The sequence below is a fragment of the Scyliorhinus canicula genome, chromosome 1 (genome assembly GCF_902713615.1).
Source record: "Scyliorhinus canicula chromosome 1, sScyCan1.1, whole genome shotgun sequence".
Taxonomy (NCBI): domain Eukaryota; kingdom Metazoa; phylum Chordata; class Chondrichthyes; order Carcharhiniformes; family Scyliorhinidae; genus Scyliorhinus; species Scyliorhinus canicula.
The window spans coordinates 256,483,023-256,500,433 of NC_052146.1; the positions used below are offsets into that span (position 1 = coordinate 256,483,023).

Genomic DNA, 17,411 nt, shown 5'->3' on the forward strand with positions numbered 1-17,411 from the left:
ACTGACTCTAACTTTTTAATTCCAAAATTATTAATTAATTAATTGAATTTAAATTCTTCCAACTGCCGTGGGATGTAAATTTATGCCTTCGGTGCTTTAGGCGGTCCTCTAGATTGCCAATCCAGAAACATTATACTGTGCCATTGTTCCTTTTGAAGAAAATAGTTTATCAGAGTTTAGATTTGAATTTTGCAACATTTAAAGTGGATCCATATTTTAAAAAATTATTATTTATTCCCCCCTTGAAAAATGGTTATTAACCTTCAAACTTGGACTTTTCATTATTGCAATCAATTTAGCTAATAGATTTTCCCATCAGCTGTAACCTGCTCCAAGTCACAGCTTCCAGCGGGCTGCAGCCAGTACAAATGATTGTTGTAGCTTTAAGATAAATATTAGTCACTAGTCTTATATGTGGAAAACGAATATTATTTTTGTCATAATTCAAAATCATATTATTGTTAAAGACATTCTAAAAAGCATCACAGGGGTTAATCTCAGGCAGCCCATCCAATCTGTCTTTAATAAGCAGTGGACACAGGAATCTTTATTACTTAGATTTAACAGTATACGGCTTATGATGTATAAATAGCTGCCACATGGTCAATGGATCTGTTCACAGCCAAAGCCTGCAAATGGAGAAGTTGTAGCTGCTGGATTAAGTCATATCATATCAAAGAAAGGCAAGAACTGACAGCTGAAGAGGGAACTTCACAGCATGAGTATTGGGGCTTTTTTAATGCTCAGCCAGTAGGCTCCGTAGCCATGAGATATGAAGCCAGTGAATAGCTGGCTTTGGTTCCTGCATGTACTGCAGTATGCTAACACCAAACACTAGTCTGCGATAGCACATGTTAAAACCACAACTAATGATTGGCTTTGCTGGGTTCCAAGATGGAGATGCGCCAGTACAAAAGAGATGTAGTTACAACAAAGGCTGTACGCCCCAGGCTTCTGAGACCAACATTCTACTGTCAATAAATAAAGTAGTGACCTCAACTGCTTGCCAAGCTGTGCTTAAAACCCAATGCCCTACTTTTTCTTTCACTGATTGTTCAGATATTATGAAGTGGTCAACTGCATGTACTTTTCAAAAAGTACAAAAGATGATCGATTAATTTCTGCCAATATAAAAATAAAGAATTTGAAAACTGGCTTTTAAATATCCTGATACAGTATATGAAAAAGGACAAAAGCAAATTAAGACCTGCTCGCATTTTCTTTTTCACCTTCATTAACTGTCTTCTCCCTTTCGTGCCAAATACCATTCTGAACAGACGGGAGGCAGACTCCTCCCAACACAACTGCACACACAACTGTGTTGTTTTAGCCAACAGCCTGTAGAACAGACCAACCTGCACGGCATACCATACCAATATAAAATTATCCTGTGGAAGAAAACTGCAAGTAAGATTTCCACATTTGAACCACTTCAGAGTTGGAACATCAATATATGATATGTCCAAACCTTTCTGTTGTAAATTCAAGTTGAACATGATACTATGATTTAAGATTACTAACTTTTTCAGTACGTCTTTAGAGCAGAACTCACCAAATTTTATACAACCAAATGTCTACCATATTTACAACGGTAATCGTGGACACATATTACTGTTTATTTTGAATTTCCCAATTAACTAAATTCTACAATTCAATAGCAACTCCCTGCAATATATGAAAGGTGCATACACCATAGAACCTTGAGTAATGATCTCCCTTAAGAAAAATATGCCACCCGCAAAATTACCTTTTTAATCTAAACAATCATGGATTTAAATTCAGGTGGAATATAATCTATATGCCAACATAACTGTATATTACATTTGCATGTTTGAATTTAAATTTCTTACAGACAAATGTAAAATCGTTATGTTGCCTCAATCATTTTTCTGTTTTTGTTTCTGTCTGATTTCATCCTTTCTCCACTCCATACATCTGCTTGTGTGTTTATGGCTAACTTGCGTCTATTTCCAATTCTTAACCTGCCAGAACTATTCTATATGGTGCAAGTACTCCTAAAAGCTGTACTGTTCTATGTTCTATGTTCTATGTAAATCTCTTGATCTTGATGCCAAAAATCAGTGCTGCTTTCATAAGCATTCAGGGAAAGGCAGGGATTGATAAGAGGAAAGAAACTTGTCCCAGAATCTACAGCGAATGAGATCTGTTACTGCAATATCTATCAGAGAGGTGTTTTGTTTGAAATAAGGGTATTATGATGTTCAGACTCCTTTTCACCTCTCAATACTAAAGGGAGTAATGCTGAATCTTAGCGTCACATTAAGTAGCCAATTAAATTAAGTAAACGGGGGGCTTCTGAAGAAATAGGGCACGAGGGTACAGAAGACAGTTGGGTGGGTCCAATTATCAACATTTCCCGGGCTCCCTAAAATGGCCAAGGGGTGAACACAAGATGAATTGAGAGACAGGAAAATGGAAACCTTCATGGCATTTATAAGCTTTCCCACATTTTATGATCAATTAAACTGGTGTGCGCAGTGCCAAATCTTTTTTGATCTTCAGCAAATGTGAGCCTCCCCTTCCACACCCAAATCCGGAGATCAGTGACTCTCCAGATGTTGGGCTCCAAGTCTCATTTCAGTGATGCTGGTGAAGTGCAAGGAGCCCAATGGTGCAGAGCTCAGGTTACGTTAGCTTCATAGCAGCCTTCAATCAAGCTTGTCGGGCATCAAAGCCTGCGTCTGGGATCGAGATTAGGCCGGGCATCAGCAGGTAAGGCAGGAATCCAGAAATCAGGTATCAGTAGATGATACCAAGTGGAGGGTTGCAAGATCAGAGATCTGGAAAGGAGGCTTGGCAATGAAGAATGAGGTGGAGCTTTAGCGGTCAGGAGAAGATTAAATTCAGAGTCAGAAGAGTAGAAGTCTTTACATTTAAGCCAGTTACATTTCCTTGTGGCGGGCGGTCAAGAGGATAACGTTTCTAGAGTCTAATTCAAAATGGAACCTCTTGCCTCCCGTCAAACAAATCTTGGAGAAGCAACCTCATATAGGTGTTAGGTCCCTTATTTACAAAGCTGCTTCAGACATGAGTGGAGGACAACTCCTGTTTATTCTCACACAATATGGCAGGTAGCAAATTTCTAGCCAGAGATGTTTTCATGTAACCCAGCACATGGTTTCATACTGGGGCCATAGTAGGGCCAATTTCTGGGCAACTAGCCTTTCCCTGTTCCCTAAATTAACATCTAAAGCACATTGCAATTATATAGATTGATATGTTTTCACTTCTGAAGTATGCGAGGGGAAAGCCAGTGAAGAACGTGGGCCTTTTTTCAATTGGAGGCACTATTATCTGAGCAACTCAATCCTACCTTTCAAACCTTGATTTATACCATAGGAATCCAGTGTTACGAAAGTTGATTCAAGTCTGAGAAAACCAAAAAGAAGTACTGTTTTCCAATGCTGCTGTGGAGATCCTGCTCCAGCCTTTCACCCCCAAACCCCAGAGGCAAGAAGTCCTACAAGCAACACTTTTGTGGTCAGTCAGAAGAGATCATACAGGTTCACACTTAGTTCGAAAGACATTGGTGCAACGCTGCAAAAAGTTCAATGACCTTATCAGCCTAGTCTAGTTACGAATACCACTCTTTTACTCTGCTTACACCTCTCATCTAGGCTGCTTACTTATACAATTCCCTTACCCTACTTGCCTTCAATCTCTTACAGTCACTGCATCAATTTGTGCTTTTCCTCATACTCACACTTACCACTATTGCAATCCACACCTCCCCACAACTTACATCGGACACACTTCAGATCAGTAACTCATGGCAGGTATAAGCACCGTAACTCAAGGCATGAGGTTATCAGCTGAGGGAATGAGCTCGCCTGCGCACTAGCTTCCCAGTTGAAGAAGGTTAGCCATCACTAGAAGACAGCCAAAGGCACTAAAGGAGATGTTGTGCAGTAGTGCTCCACACCATATCCTGATTTTCCCTTCTTTCTTCTATTTGTATGCGAAACCGCAGATACTTCCACCAGCTACACCTTTCTTTGCTTTTCCATCACATCACAGGTTAACGCTTGTCCTCATCTTTCATTTCAGATGTAAAAAAGGTGGAAGCCTCTTTGCCATTCAAGACAAGGAGCCTATGCACTGTCCCGCAATGTCACACTCACAAGTACCTGTGCAGTGTACACAAATTGGGGAGACATTAGAACGGTTCGTCATGTCATGAATCAATGGGTACACTTATGCTAAACCTAAGACACCACACGTGCCTATTTGTAATTGGGGGAAGATTGCAAACTAGTTCCACTGCAGAGTATGTAATAATAATAGTAATAATAATAGCTTATTGTCACAAGTAGGCTTCAATGAAGTTACTGTGAAAAGCCCCAAGTCTCCACATTCCGGCGCCTGTTTGGGGAGGCCGGCACGAGAATTGGATATTGATTTATAGGGCTCAGGCTATTGAAGAATACTGGTGGGCATACACTGCAAAATGTTAAGTGCACTGAACAGCCTGCCAGTATATGCATAATGTCCAGAACATACTGAAGTTCAGTTCACACTGAGGCAGTTCTGTTCAAAATGGAGTGAACAATCAACCCCATAAACATTTTTTAAAAAAATGTTTTTTTAAATTTAGAGTACCCAATTCATTTTCCCAATTACGGGGCAATTTAGCATGTTCAAGCCACCTGGCTTGCACATTTTTTGGGTTGTGGGGGCGAAACCCACGCAAACACGGGGAGAATGTGCAAACTCCACACGGACAGTGACCCAGAGCCGGGATCGAACCTGGGACCTCGGAGCCGTGAGGCTGCAGTGCTAACCCACTGCGCCACCGTGCTTCCCTAACCCCATAAACATGATAATGATGCCCATGTTTAAGCGGCATCTTGACAAATACATGAATAGGATGGGAATAGAGGGATATGGACCCCGGAAGTGCAGAAGATTTTAGGTTAGACTGGCAGCATTGCTGGCACAGGCTTGGAGGGCCAAAGGACCTGTTCCTGTGCTGTACTTTTCTTTGTTCTTTATATTGGGCTTGAGCCTTTGCTGATTTCTCTGACAGTTACCATGGAATATTAGGCAACTCACTCTTTGTTTGGCGGCCAGGATTTAATTACTACTCACTGGGGCAGATAACCCCAGTCCAAGCCAAGCACTCAGAAGCCAGGTGTCTAGCTGCTCAAGGTCATTCACCAAGATCATTTGTGGTGTCCTTAATGGATGCTCAGTGGTCTTCTACCTTCCAAGGTGTAGCCATTGTGAACTCCTCTGCACAATCAGTAGGATGCGTAAACACGGACACATGTGGGCACAAAGGGCCTGCAGAAGGATGATTAATAATTATTTCTGTTAATAGATGATAGAAATGGAATTTAATAATTTGATTTTTAAAATGGTTTTTGACGTTTGCACTGAAATGAGGGCAAAATTCATAACACTGGACTAAAGAAAGGAACCAAATGATAATTATAAAGATTGTGAAACTATTAATGCATTGGTACTGGGAGTGATAGTTCAGGTGAAGTGAAATTCAATGGGCGCTGTTACAGCTTATCCAACTAGTGGTATTGTTGGTCAATTTAACTCTATTCATCATTTATTCATGATTCTGCTCCTTACATTGAACTTCTTGCTGCCCTGAAGCTGGTAACTACTGGTCCCTTGTGATAATAACCTTATGGATAATGAAGCAGATCATCACAGGTTTGGACATAAACTCAGGTCTGGACTGTAGTGAGTCCAGCGAAAGTTTATTATGTGGTTCACAGGCACCGAAGCTTCCATTATCGTGAAAAGGTCCACAACAAGCATAAGACCCTTCTTGAAATATTTTAATTTGTGATTCTATTCTGGTGTATGACATCCATGTCTCTCATGCACGAGGTTGGGGGGAGGGGGTTGGGGGTAGGTGCTGAAACACAAGTTTGGGCTGATGGACCCAGAACTAATATGCAGGTTGCCATGTGTGGTGGTGGGCTGGGCACACAATCTGCCTGTGATCCATCAGAGTTTAAAAAATGAATAATAATACCAAAAACATTCCTCCAGCCCTCACCCCCACCCAGGTTCTCCCACAATCCTAATGCCTCACCCAGGCACCACCCACCCTCCACGACTCCCATATCCCCTAGGCCAACTTAGTGCCCTTTTACCCACTCACAATGGACCAATACCGGCTATGTCAACTTAATGGTAACTCATGCCAACCTATGCTGCCCACCTATCAACCTTTACCCTTATCCTCTCCATGCCAACTCACAAGTATCCTTGATAGTTCCTTGACAGGCTTGGCACTTCTGGGCCGAGCTTAATACTAAGCTTTGACAAGTTGGGCACACCCTAGTCAGCTTTGACACTTCTCGGACTTGTTTTGACAGGTTTGATAAATGGACTATTCTTTAACAGTTACAATGATTTAATGCATAAAAAATGTGCAGTCATGTGCATATTTAAACAATCCCGAAGGGTGTCTTACCTCTCTCAAAGATGCCCCAGGCGCTTGCCAAAAGTGTACCTTACTTGCCAAAGGGTTATCCAAACACATCAACCAAGTTCAGACCTCCTCTTACCTGTTCTATTCTGCACATTTTCGATTCTAGACTCCTGTTCTTCCAAAATCCCAATTCAGTGAGGAGCAGGTGATTTAAATGGGCAGCTGGTTCCAGGAATTGCATAAATACAAATCACAGCCTGATTCCGGGGTCCCACTGCAGAGAAGATGGAAAATGCCACGTGTGGGGATCGGATGTTTCGAATTTCTGGCCATTTTCACTATTTTCTCCATGACTGAGAACCTACCCACAGCTCTGCTATCTCCCCCATGGGTAGGGCAAGGAGGCAGGTCCCGAATCCAGCCCAGCCACAACAGGGATCGCCAATATGACCCACACTGGCTATCCAATGAACTGTGCCAACCAGCCCCCTACGAATTCCAAGTTGCTGCAGCAACACACACTTCTACATGTTGTAGTCTGGACCAATGGGTGATGGTACAGGCTCCAATTTATTTCTATCACATGGCTAACCAAGAACCTCTCCTGCCAAAGGCACATGTTGGAAGGATTTACAAGTTGATACTCAACTTTATTGGCTGAGTTATGAACACACCTTCCTTGGCCATCAAATCCTGGCATGGGTCCTGAATCTAGAGCTTCTGGCTCAGAGGCAGAAACACTAAACTGTGCCACAAGATTACTATTACAGGTGCAAGTGCTAGATAAAATGCTGTTCACTAGGCGCTTTTTTTTCCACTTGTAAACTTTATATAGATTTCAAAATGTTCCAAGTATTGCAACGTAAGAAACTATGGTACAAACTTTGACCTAAGCTTTTCATCTCTTTCCTGTTATAGGGGAAGCTCTGCAGAATTATATGTGGGTGGAGGCAAGGTAAAGATATACAAATGAGGAAAACACACCCTCCAGTCTCCTCCCAACATTTTCATTCTTGAAATACGGGACACAAAGTGTTCAGAGATTGTCAGGATAGACGATAAGGCAAAAACTGAAATAGGGCCAGTGCAAAAATGTTTCAGAGTTATTTAATGTAAAAGCTCTCTTATTAAAAATTGAATTTTCCAAATAAAAGTAAAATCTTTTACTCTGGCAGCTTATTGGACGTTACTTCCTCCTCTTGCAGCAGGCTTTCCCAGATGGAAAGCTCTGGATATTAAATCTAGATCTTTGATTTGAGTAGATTTTCGATTGAGTAGATGTTCTAAAAGAAAGCATGTTAAACAATTAAAATTATTTGTAAGAGCATGATGTGCAACAGAGTTTTTCAAAGTGCTGGTCATGACCCATGAGTAGGTCGCAGGTGGGTATCAGAAGGGTCATGGAGCGAAGGGTTTCCCAATCATTCAGAAACCTGCAAGGAAAATCCTGCCTAAATTATCAATTCAATCCTTTAGAGGGAGCAATTATTTGATGGATTTCCTGTTTCACGGTTCCCACCAACAAACCCCCCCCCCCCCCCCCCCCCACCCCTTGAGAACCGTTTGGCGAATTCCTCACCCTCTCCTAGCCAAACGTGCAGATCAAGAGTTCACCCCGATGTGGCTCATCTGCACTTCCATCTCCCTGGACATGGACCCCATGTGCTCTGCCCTGATGCAGAAAAGTTGTCCAGTGGACAACATCAAGGGGCCATACTGACCATTCTGCAGCAGAAAGATCCTGTCATGAAACAGAAAGAGACCATCAGAGAACTCACCGCCAACCTCAGAAGATCCAAGAGTCAGAATATGTCAGAGCCCTCGGTGAGTGTGCAGAAACCTGGTTAGGGATTCCTTGTGTGTGTATGCGCGCATGTTTACTTGCTGTGTTCACAGTGATGACAATACAACTGAGGCAATGTCTCCATGCAGACAAAATAAGTTGAAATTATTCTGCCGCTCTTCCTGCAGTATGGTTGCTGCAGTGTGTGTCAGCGACACCATGGAGACACATTCAGTGGGGAGGGGGGGGGGGGGGGGGGGGGGGGGGCTCAAACTCTGCCTTGGCCCAGGATAGACTGGGTTAGCAAACGTGGCGTAGGTCCAAAAAGTCAGGAAAAAAAAGTCTGAAAAACACAGATCTATAGAATAGACTTAGATAGCAGTCCAATGCAATTTGGTCAAAAGTTGTAAAACAAGTTTATGCATGATACATACATGCTGCTGAATTTTTCCATTTTAAGTAAATAATTTGTAATTAAATTTTACAAATGAACAAACACACAAATAAAAATACAAATAAAACAGTGCACAAAGATTTACAGCATGCACGTAGCGATAAAATTAAACATCTGCTGAAGAACAATACCCCATGTGAACCTAGAAAAAATATACATTTTATATATATTATATATATGTTTTAATAATTTTTTAATTTCTCATTGTATTCTTAATACTCTAATGTTTCTGAGCTGAAGGGCATGACATCTTCTCTGTAAAGATATTTAAGAATTCGTGTACAGAATCCGCATGAAGTATGCACTTAAAATACCTTAAAACTAGTCATTAGGGAGTAAGTGTCCATTTTTCAATTAACATTTCAACACCCAGTCCAGGCGATTGACCCAACCTAGCAAGCATAATCTAGTTCCTGGTACTAAAATATGCAACTGATCTCCCATACATACTATATAAGACATAGAGCAATTAAGTTTTTCAAATTTGTTTCATCTCTTTGGGATTTATGTCACATTAATGAAAATACTATAAGTTGTGAACAAGATGACTGACAAATCAGATTTTAAAAATGATGGAAAAACTTAAGAAATCAATATTCTGGTCATTAAAACTTAACCTTAATCCATCCTTAATGTTACATTTGTAAAACACCTGCGACTATAAAAAGTGTCTGTGGATTACATGGAATGCTCTGTAGATTTATTGCAATTTCTTTAATTTACAAAAACAGTTCTAAAAATGCTGTTTAACAATAACTCTAGACCTTAAAAAGGAGCTTTGTATTTGTTTATTCTGTGTTAATTAGAAGAAGCAAGTCGAGACAAATATTTTCAGGTGAACATAATAAAAATTCCAACACATTTCAAAAGAAGAGCAGCATCTCCCATTGTGCTGGACAACTTAGCCTTTAATTATCGAGGAAACTATAACATATGATTAGGTCTTTTATATCAATTGTATTTATGGAACCTTGCTTTCCTCGACAGAAAGTGGGGGTCGCATTTCTCCACATTAGAACAGTGATTGTACTTAATTCATTGGGCTTCGGGATATCTTTGAAATCATAAAAAGCACCATGGATAAATAAAAGTTTTTTATTAAACTGCATTACATAACTCTGATAAATTGAAAATACCTATTTCATGGGAGTGATGATTCTTCTCAGTGACACAGATATACCAGGCATAGCCAAAATAGCCTGGCAACTGCATCAGTGTGCTCAATGTCCCGAAGTAGACAGAAAATTCCCCAAACTTAACAAGCGTTAAATGATGTAATTATATTTATAAGAGTCCAAGGGAAGCACAGTGGCACAGTGGTTAGCACTGCAGCCTCATGGCGCAGAGGACCCGGGTTCGATCCTGGCCCCAGGTCACTGTCCATGTAGAGTTTGCATATTCTCCCAGTGTCTGCGTGGGTCTCTCCCCCACAACCCTAAAATGTGCAGGGTATTTGGACTGGCCACAGTAAATTGCCCCTTAATTGGAAAAAATTAAAAATATGTGTTTATATGAATCTTAATATTGTTTTTATAAAGTTGTTTATATCTTGGACTTGTATATTTTTCTGTTAATCGAGCTGTCCCTTTGCTCATCTTCACATGATACAATAAACTCTGGTGATTTTTTTTCTTACCATCGAACACAAGATGAAACAGATGCAGTGAATACATCAGAAAGCATTCAAAATATGTTTCTGCTCGTGAAGAGGTTAAGTAGAAGTGCTGGGATATTATTCAAACCTTTATTCCTGTAATCCTTGCTCAGCCAAAGCGAAGTTTAAATTCTTTCTAGTCTAATATACATTAGGTTATCTCGAAGTTTAAATGTTGCTTGAACCTCAATTCTTTTCTCCTTGTGAGCCAGTTAGGATAAAATATATCTGTTGTGACAAAGCTGCATGGCAAGTCTACAAATAAACCGGTGGGCATCCTGAAGGCTGAGAGATACATCTATGTTTTCTCCATGGGTGTGAAAGATCTTGTTGTCATGAATCAATGCGTTTTGGCCACAACGGTGCAGAAGGTAGGTTTATTTTACTGTTTGCATTTCTACTTACACAAACCTTTAGCAGACAGACCTGCAGGACACCTTTTCTACTTGCGCAGGATCATGACACATAATCTTCTTTGCAACTGATATGAAAGTAAACAGCAATTTCTGGGAGCTTTCAAATTTAAAAAAAAGATGGTATTATGTGGTAAAGGTGTACTTGATTCTGCAAGCTGCCCTTGACTCCTGATCAGACTCACATACACAGCTGCCTCTGCATTGCGTTGAAGTGCTAAGACCCAAGATAAAGAGGATGCTATCCAAAGCACCATAAGTGATGGAAAGGCTGATTGGTGTCTTGTTAATTAGTTTAATTTAATGTTGCTTTGATTCATATACCAATCGTGAATTTTTATCACTATAACTTAACTCTCCTACACTCAGATTAATGTATTTTCTTTCTATCCCTACTGTTTAATAGGAACTGCATCATAAATGCATTTTTTTGCTGTTTCATAAAAAAATCTTCTTCTGCACTGAGGGCAGAACCTTTCGAATGACAGGGTTTCCTGCGCCTTCCACCTGAAGGGTCTTCAAGGCATGCATTCCTGCCAATCACAGCAGCCCAAAATCCATTTAACCCTCCAAAGAAGTCCTTACTCAGAGGACTGTCAGCTTTGATTGGCCAGTAGTGCTGACTCTATTGGCCACTGGCAGCAGGGGCTAAGACTGGGACTATATGCAGTCCCTAAATCCCAAGAGTCCAGGAGTAGGGAAGTGCAGCGATGGGGGAAGTGGACCTTGGCAGAGGCCAAGCTGGGCTTCCCCCTGTCCCTGAAGTTCTCCTACCAGCCTCAAAATTGAAATCTGCTGGTGGGAGACCATGAAATTCTGCCCATAGTTTATTGCAACAGGGTTTCGCATTTGTTTTCATAAAGGAGTAAACTAAAGCCATGTCGGAAAATGTAGTGTAACCTCTCTACTTTTACAAAATTAATCACCATCAAATTAGCTAGAAAATTTAGATCAATCTGTGTAATACTCGGTGCATGTGATTAAGATGCATAGGATAAGTAGATTGTACATGTAATTTACATGTCTTATGATTAGCACTAAGCATTGGATATAAATGCCCAACCGACTGCAATGTGAAGTTTGTTTATACCGTATGTTATATAAATTAAAGTTTTCAGTGTTTTATTTTATTTATTCATGCGATTTGGGCAGCCTGGCTGGGCCAGCATTTATTGCGCATCCCGAAGGGCATTACTGTTCATGTCTGGACTGGTTTCAGTCGTTGTGACCAATTACCATTTGGTATCAATTATAATTCTATTGTCATCAGTTGTGGAATATAAAAATTATTTCACCAATAAAACTAACCATGCTGATATATTACTCATTGTTTTGGTATATCCAAAGAAAACTAGAGTTTTTCTCATGTTTGTGCTTGTTTATTAAACATTTAAATTCATAAGTATTTTATTTCTCATGCAACAATTGTTTGATGCAGAAATCAAAACCCAGCTCTACTTTTGAAATTGAAGTTTTATGCTAAACACTTTGCATTTTCAATCTAAGTTTTTTTAGTGTATACAGCAATCACACCAAGCCAGGCAATAGTTTTGCAGTGGAGCTCTCCGGGCCCTCTGCTGAATTCTGTCAGGGGGCAGTTTTCAATTGTGTGAGTCGTTGATTGGGAGGAACCACAGCTGCAGTCCAGGTTCCCTGCAAACCCCATTTGGGCTGAATTGCTACACAAAGGCCTTGGCCAGTGTAGAAAGGGCCGAGGAGTGACCAGTGTTGGCATGGCAGGTTGAAGCCAGGTGAACGAGCCAGATCTGTGATGAGGGAGTGATTTTTAATGGTAGCGAGTTGGGTTCCATTCCTGTTGTCACAGGGCCTCTGCTGTTATTTCTTGGAATGGAGGTCTTAGCCATAGAGGTCGGCATGATGGGAGGTGATCAGCAGTTGGATTGGTAAGGTCCTTGCGTAGTGGGTGGCTTGGGTTGATGGGAACCTTCTCCAGGAGCTTTCTCGTTGCAATCTCCCTCCTTATGTGAGGGGGCAGGGTGTTGCTCTGGACTGGGAGCCAGGGGATTTGAGTTGATCAGAGGGTACCTGGGATGATATGCATTATTGTGTTGAGCTGGTTATCTGCAAGACTGGTGTGGGACGGGTTGCACTGCCCGTTCAGCTCAGTTGACTAGACAGCTGGTTTGTGATGCACAACAAGGCCAGCAATTCGGGTTTAATTCCCGTACCGGCTGAGGTTATTCATGAGGCCCCAGCTTCTCAACTTTGCCCCTCACCTGACGTGTGCTTAAACGTCAGGTTAAACCACCACCAGTCAACTCTTCCCTTCAAAGGGGAAGCACAGTAAATGTCCAACAGGTTTGTTTCAAACACGAGCTTTCGGAGCACTGCTCCTTCCTCCAGCATCTCCACATCATGGCTTCAAAGGGGAAAGCAGCCTTTGGTGATCTGGGACTTTGCCGACTTTACCTTTACCTTGCTGGTGCTCAATATTCTGCAGTCGAGTAGCAAGATGGCAAGAGCCAAGGTCCTTAAGGTTTGAGCATCTGTGCACCCCATGAACAGCCAGTAACTTTGCTGGGGAGGTCTAAGTAAATGGAATTTTTGCCCAAATTTACAGGAGAGAAAACAGCTAAAATCAGAATGATTCTTTACTTAATTAACTTACAAGCATACCATTAAATTTATATTTTAAGTTAGCCTCTAAGGTGTGTAAAAACAAACTATATGACATAGCCTCTAATTTTCTTTTCCTTCTCATGGGAAACTACTTGCCTTCACTTATCATCTCCTTCCACTGGCACAACCAAGATAATCATCTGACAAATGAGGAACCATATTCTCCCACATCACAGAAAAACAAACTGGAGCAACAATGTATTCTGCCACTCTCACTAGTTTAGATACTCAAATAAAATTGACTATACACAAGTGAAGAAAAACAGAATTATGCACTCATTTGAACACCATCTTACACATGCAAAAAAAGTGGGAAAAGCAGTCTGCTTCTCTCAATATATTACATCCAAGATTTATGACTTTAATACATTGACTATGGCAACATTCAACATTTAGGAGATCTGTCACACACTCGAGATCAACCAGAGCTTCAGGTATGACGTACCTTTCAAAATGGATCTGTTTTTAGATGCCAATTGCAGGCGTTTAAATGTCCTTTCCAAAGACACTATTTTTAAATACATATTTTGGGAATAAGGCTCACATTTAATCTCCATCAACACTGATACAGGTATATTATCATTTTCTCTTCTTTAATAATTATTGTTTTCGGTGAAAACGTTAGATATTCTGAGTTACAGAAACTGTTTCTTGGAAAACCAAGGTCTAAATTACAAAGACATTTTACAATCCATTCTTTCTAAAATAAGTATACAACATTCTCCCATTATCAGCCCAGATGCGGAACGAAAAAAGGGTTTCCCATTTATCACATTGATTTCCAGCAATGTAGCTAGATAGCTAGTCAAGAAGTATTTCCCCCGTTTCATATTTTGAAATAATTGCTGCATTTCAAATCATCTTGCACTCAAAACATAACTACATTTTCCAATTTCAAATATTTAAAAAAGTAGCACACAATAATATAGAATGTTGCTATTTTTAGTTAAACAAATAGGACGTGTAATTTATTTCTGGTCTTAGCGCTATAAAACATCTGTTTTCGCACTACATAATTAGCATAATTAATGAATACTAATCAATCCAAACAAATGATTTTTTAACTCCTAAAATAAATCATTTTGATATCACAGTAGCTATTGACTCAATAATTTACTTATAAGCAATATATCACTCGTCCATTTACCACATGCTGAAAACTGCTATAACTCTTTTCTACAACTTCACTTCAGTGCAATGTGTCCTTTCTCAACAGAAAAGCACTCATACATTTGTTTACAAGGCATCGACAAATTTGTGATGTGTGGGTATCCCTCAGGGTAGGATAAATTTAGTAGGCTTGTCCATTCAATCGTTTACAATAAAATCATACATTTTGCATCTTGCTAACAGATATAAATCGAGTTAAACATGATTACACTTCAGTTGTCTCTAATAAGACCACTGAGATGATATATGGGTAGGTGGTTGTGTAGTGGTAATGTCACTGGGCGAGTAATCCAGAGGCCCAGGCTAATACTCTGGATAACTACTCATGGCAACTGGTGAAATTTGAATTAAATTAATAAATCTGGAACTGAAAGCTAGTCTCAGTAATGGTAACAATAGAACAATTGTCAATTGTTAAAACCATATGTTTCACTCATCTGCCGTCCTGACCTGGTCTGGTCTTTATGTGACTTCAGACACACAGCAATGTGACTGACTCTTAAATGTCCTCTGAAATGGCCTAGCAATCCACTCAATTGAATGAAACTGGATGAGCGTAGGGAGAGATGGTAATGTCGTGGTAATGTCACTAGTAATCCAGCAGTTCAGGTCGCGGTCATGGGTTCAAATTCCACTACGGCAGCTGGTGGAATTTAAAATTAATAAATCTGGAATGATAACTATGAAATTATCATCGACTGTCGTAAAAAAAAATTGATTGCGGCATCAAGGAACGTTATCAAAACTGAAACCAAGGGGAAAAGATTTGACTGGTTGGAGTCAGAGCTGGCACAAAGGAAGATGGTTATTGTTGTTGGAGATCAAACATCTCAGCCCCAGGACATTGCTGCAGGGGTTCCTCAAAGTAGTGTCCTAGGCCCAACCATCTTCAGCTGCTTCTTCAATGCCCTTTCCTTCCATCAAAAGGTCAAAAATAGTGGATAATTGCATAATGTTTTGCACCATTCTCAACTCTCAGATACTGAAGCAGCCTGTGTCCATGTGAAACAACACCCGGACAATAATCAGACTTGGCTGACAAGTATTCAAGTGTCAGACAATGACCATCTCCAACAAGAGAGAATCTAACGATCTCCCACTATCGTCTAACTCTCTTCAACGATATTATGATCTCTGAAACTCTATCAAACAGTCTGGGGTTGCCATTGACCAGAAACTGAATGGGACCAGCCATATAAATAGTGTGTTTACAAGAGCAGGTCAGAGGCTGAGACTTCTGGGGAGAGTAACTCACCTCCCGACTCCCCAAAGCCTGTTCACCAGTTACAAGGTAAAGGGAAGGGTGCAAAGGAGATTTACCAGGATTCTGCCTGGTTTGCAGGATCGGTCTTATGAGGAAAGATTGAGGGAGGCTTTCTCTTTGGAGCAGAGGAGGATGAGAAGCGACCTAATAGACGTTTATAAGGTGATGAGGGGGATAGATAGAGTGGACGTTCAGAGACTATTTCCTCGGGTGGATGTAGCTGTTACAAGGGGGTATAACTATAAGATTCAGGGTGGGATATCCGAGGTAGGCCCTTTACTCAGAGAGTGGTTAGGGTGTGGAATGGACTGCCTGCTGTGATAGTGGAGTCGGACACTTTAGGAACTTTCAAGCGGTTATTGGATAGGCACATGGAGCACACCAGAATGACAGGGAGTGGGATAGCTTGATCTTGGTTTCGGACAATGCTTGGCACAACATCGAGGGCCGAAGGGCCTGTTCTGTGCTGTACTGTTCTATGTTAGTCAGGAGAGTGATGGAGTACCCCCCATTTGCCTGGATAAATGTAGCTCTAACAACACTCAAGAAGCTCAACACCAGCCAGAACAAAGCAACCCACTTGATTGGCACCCAGTCACCACCTTCAACATTCAATCTCTCCACCACTAATGCTACAGTGATAACAGGGTATACCACCTACACGATGCACTGCACTAACTCACCAAGACAGCACCTACCAAACCCTGGATCTCTGTTACCTAGATAGACAAGGACAGCAAATGCATGGGAACACCACCACCTTCAAGTTCCCCTCCAACTCACACATCATCCTGACTTGGAACTTTATCATCGTCCTTCACTGTCACTGGGTCAAAATCCTGAGACTCCCTTCCTCACAGCACTATGAATGTTTCTACATATAGAACATAGAACATAGAACAGTACAGCACAGAACAGGCCCTTCGGCCCTCAATGTTGTGCCGAGCCATGATCACCCTACTCAAACCCACGTATCCACCCTATACCCGTAACCCAACAACCCCCCCTTAACCTTACTTTTAGGACACTACGGGCAATTTAGCATGGCCAATCCACCTAACCCGCACATCTTTGGACTGTGGGAGGAAACCGGAGCACCCGGAGGAAACCCACGCACACAGGGGGAGGACGTGCAGACTCCACACAGACAGTGACCCAGCCGGGAATCGAACCTGGGACCCTGAAGCTGTGAAGCATTTATGCTAACCACCATGCTACCCTGCTGCCCCTCTAATATGTGCTGCAGTGGTTCAAAATAGCAGCTCACCACCACTTTCTCAAGGGCAATTAGGAATGGGCAATAAATGCTGGTCCAGCCAGTAATGCCCATGGACAAATATATGTTTTTAAATTTCGAAGTCAGCTTCTTTACTGGGAGAAATGATACAAGTTGAAACATCAAACATTAAGTTTGCATCTTTGTTTAATTTTAATTCAAAACATACTTCATAATGTTTAGGTGTGAAGTACCGAATATGCAAAGTTTCTAACATGCTTATTTACAGCATTTGCTCCACTTAAACATAAGAACTAAGAACTAGGTGCAGGAGTAGGCCATCTGGCCCTTCGAGCCTGTTCCCCATGCAATGAGATCATTGCTGATCTTTTGTGGACT

At 41.1% G+C, this 17,411-nt stretch overlaps 1 protein-coding gene across 5 annotated transcripts in view; it reads right to left on the reverse strand.

Annotated features, from left to right (window-relative positions):
- Positions 1-17,411, reverse strand: part of LOC119973540 (G patch domain-containing protein 2-like) — a 321,685-nt gene that overhangs the window by 240,965 nt on the left and 63,309 nt on the right. Inside the window, exon 6 of one of the 5 annotated variants that reach the window (XM_038811868.1) lies at positions 6,576-6,692. The exons of 3 other annotated variants lie outside the window; for them this stretch is intronic. In XM_038811868.1, the coding sequence (XP_038667796.1) occupies positions 6,669-6,692 (24 nt within the window). In that variant the 3' untranslated portion in view covers positions 6,576-6,668. Of the gene's footprint in view, positions 1-6,575; positions 6,693-7,644; positions 7,702-17,411 lie in introns of those variants that run through there. One more of the 5 variants, XM_038811857.1, reaches the window with a different exon arrangement.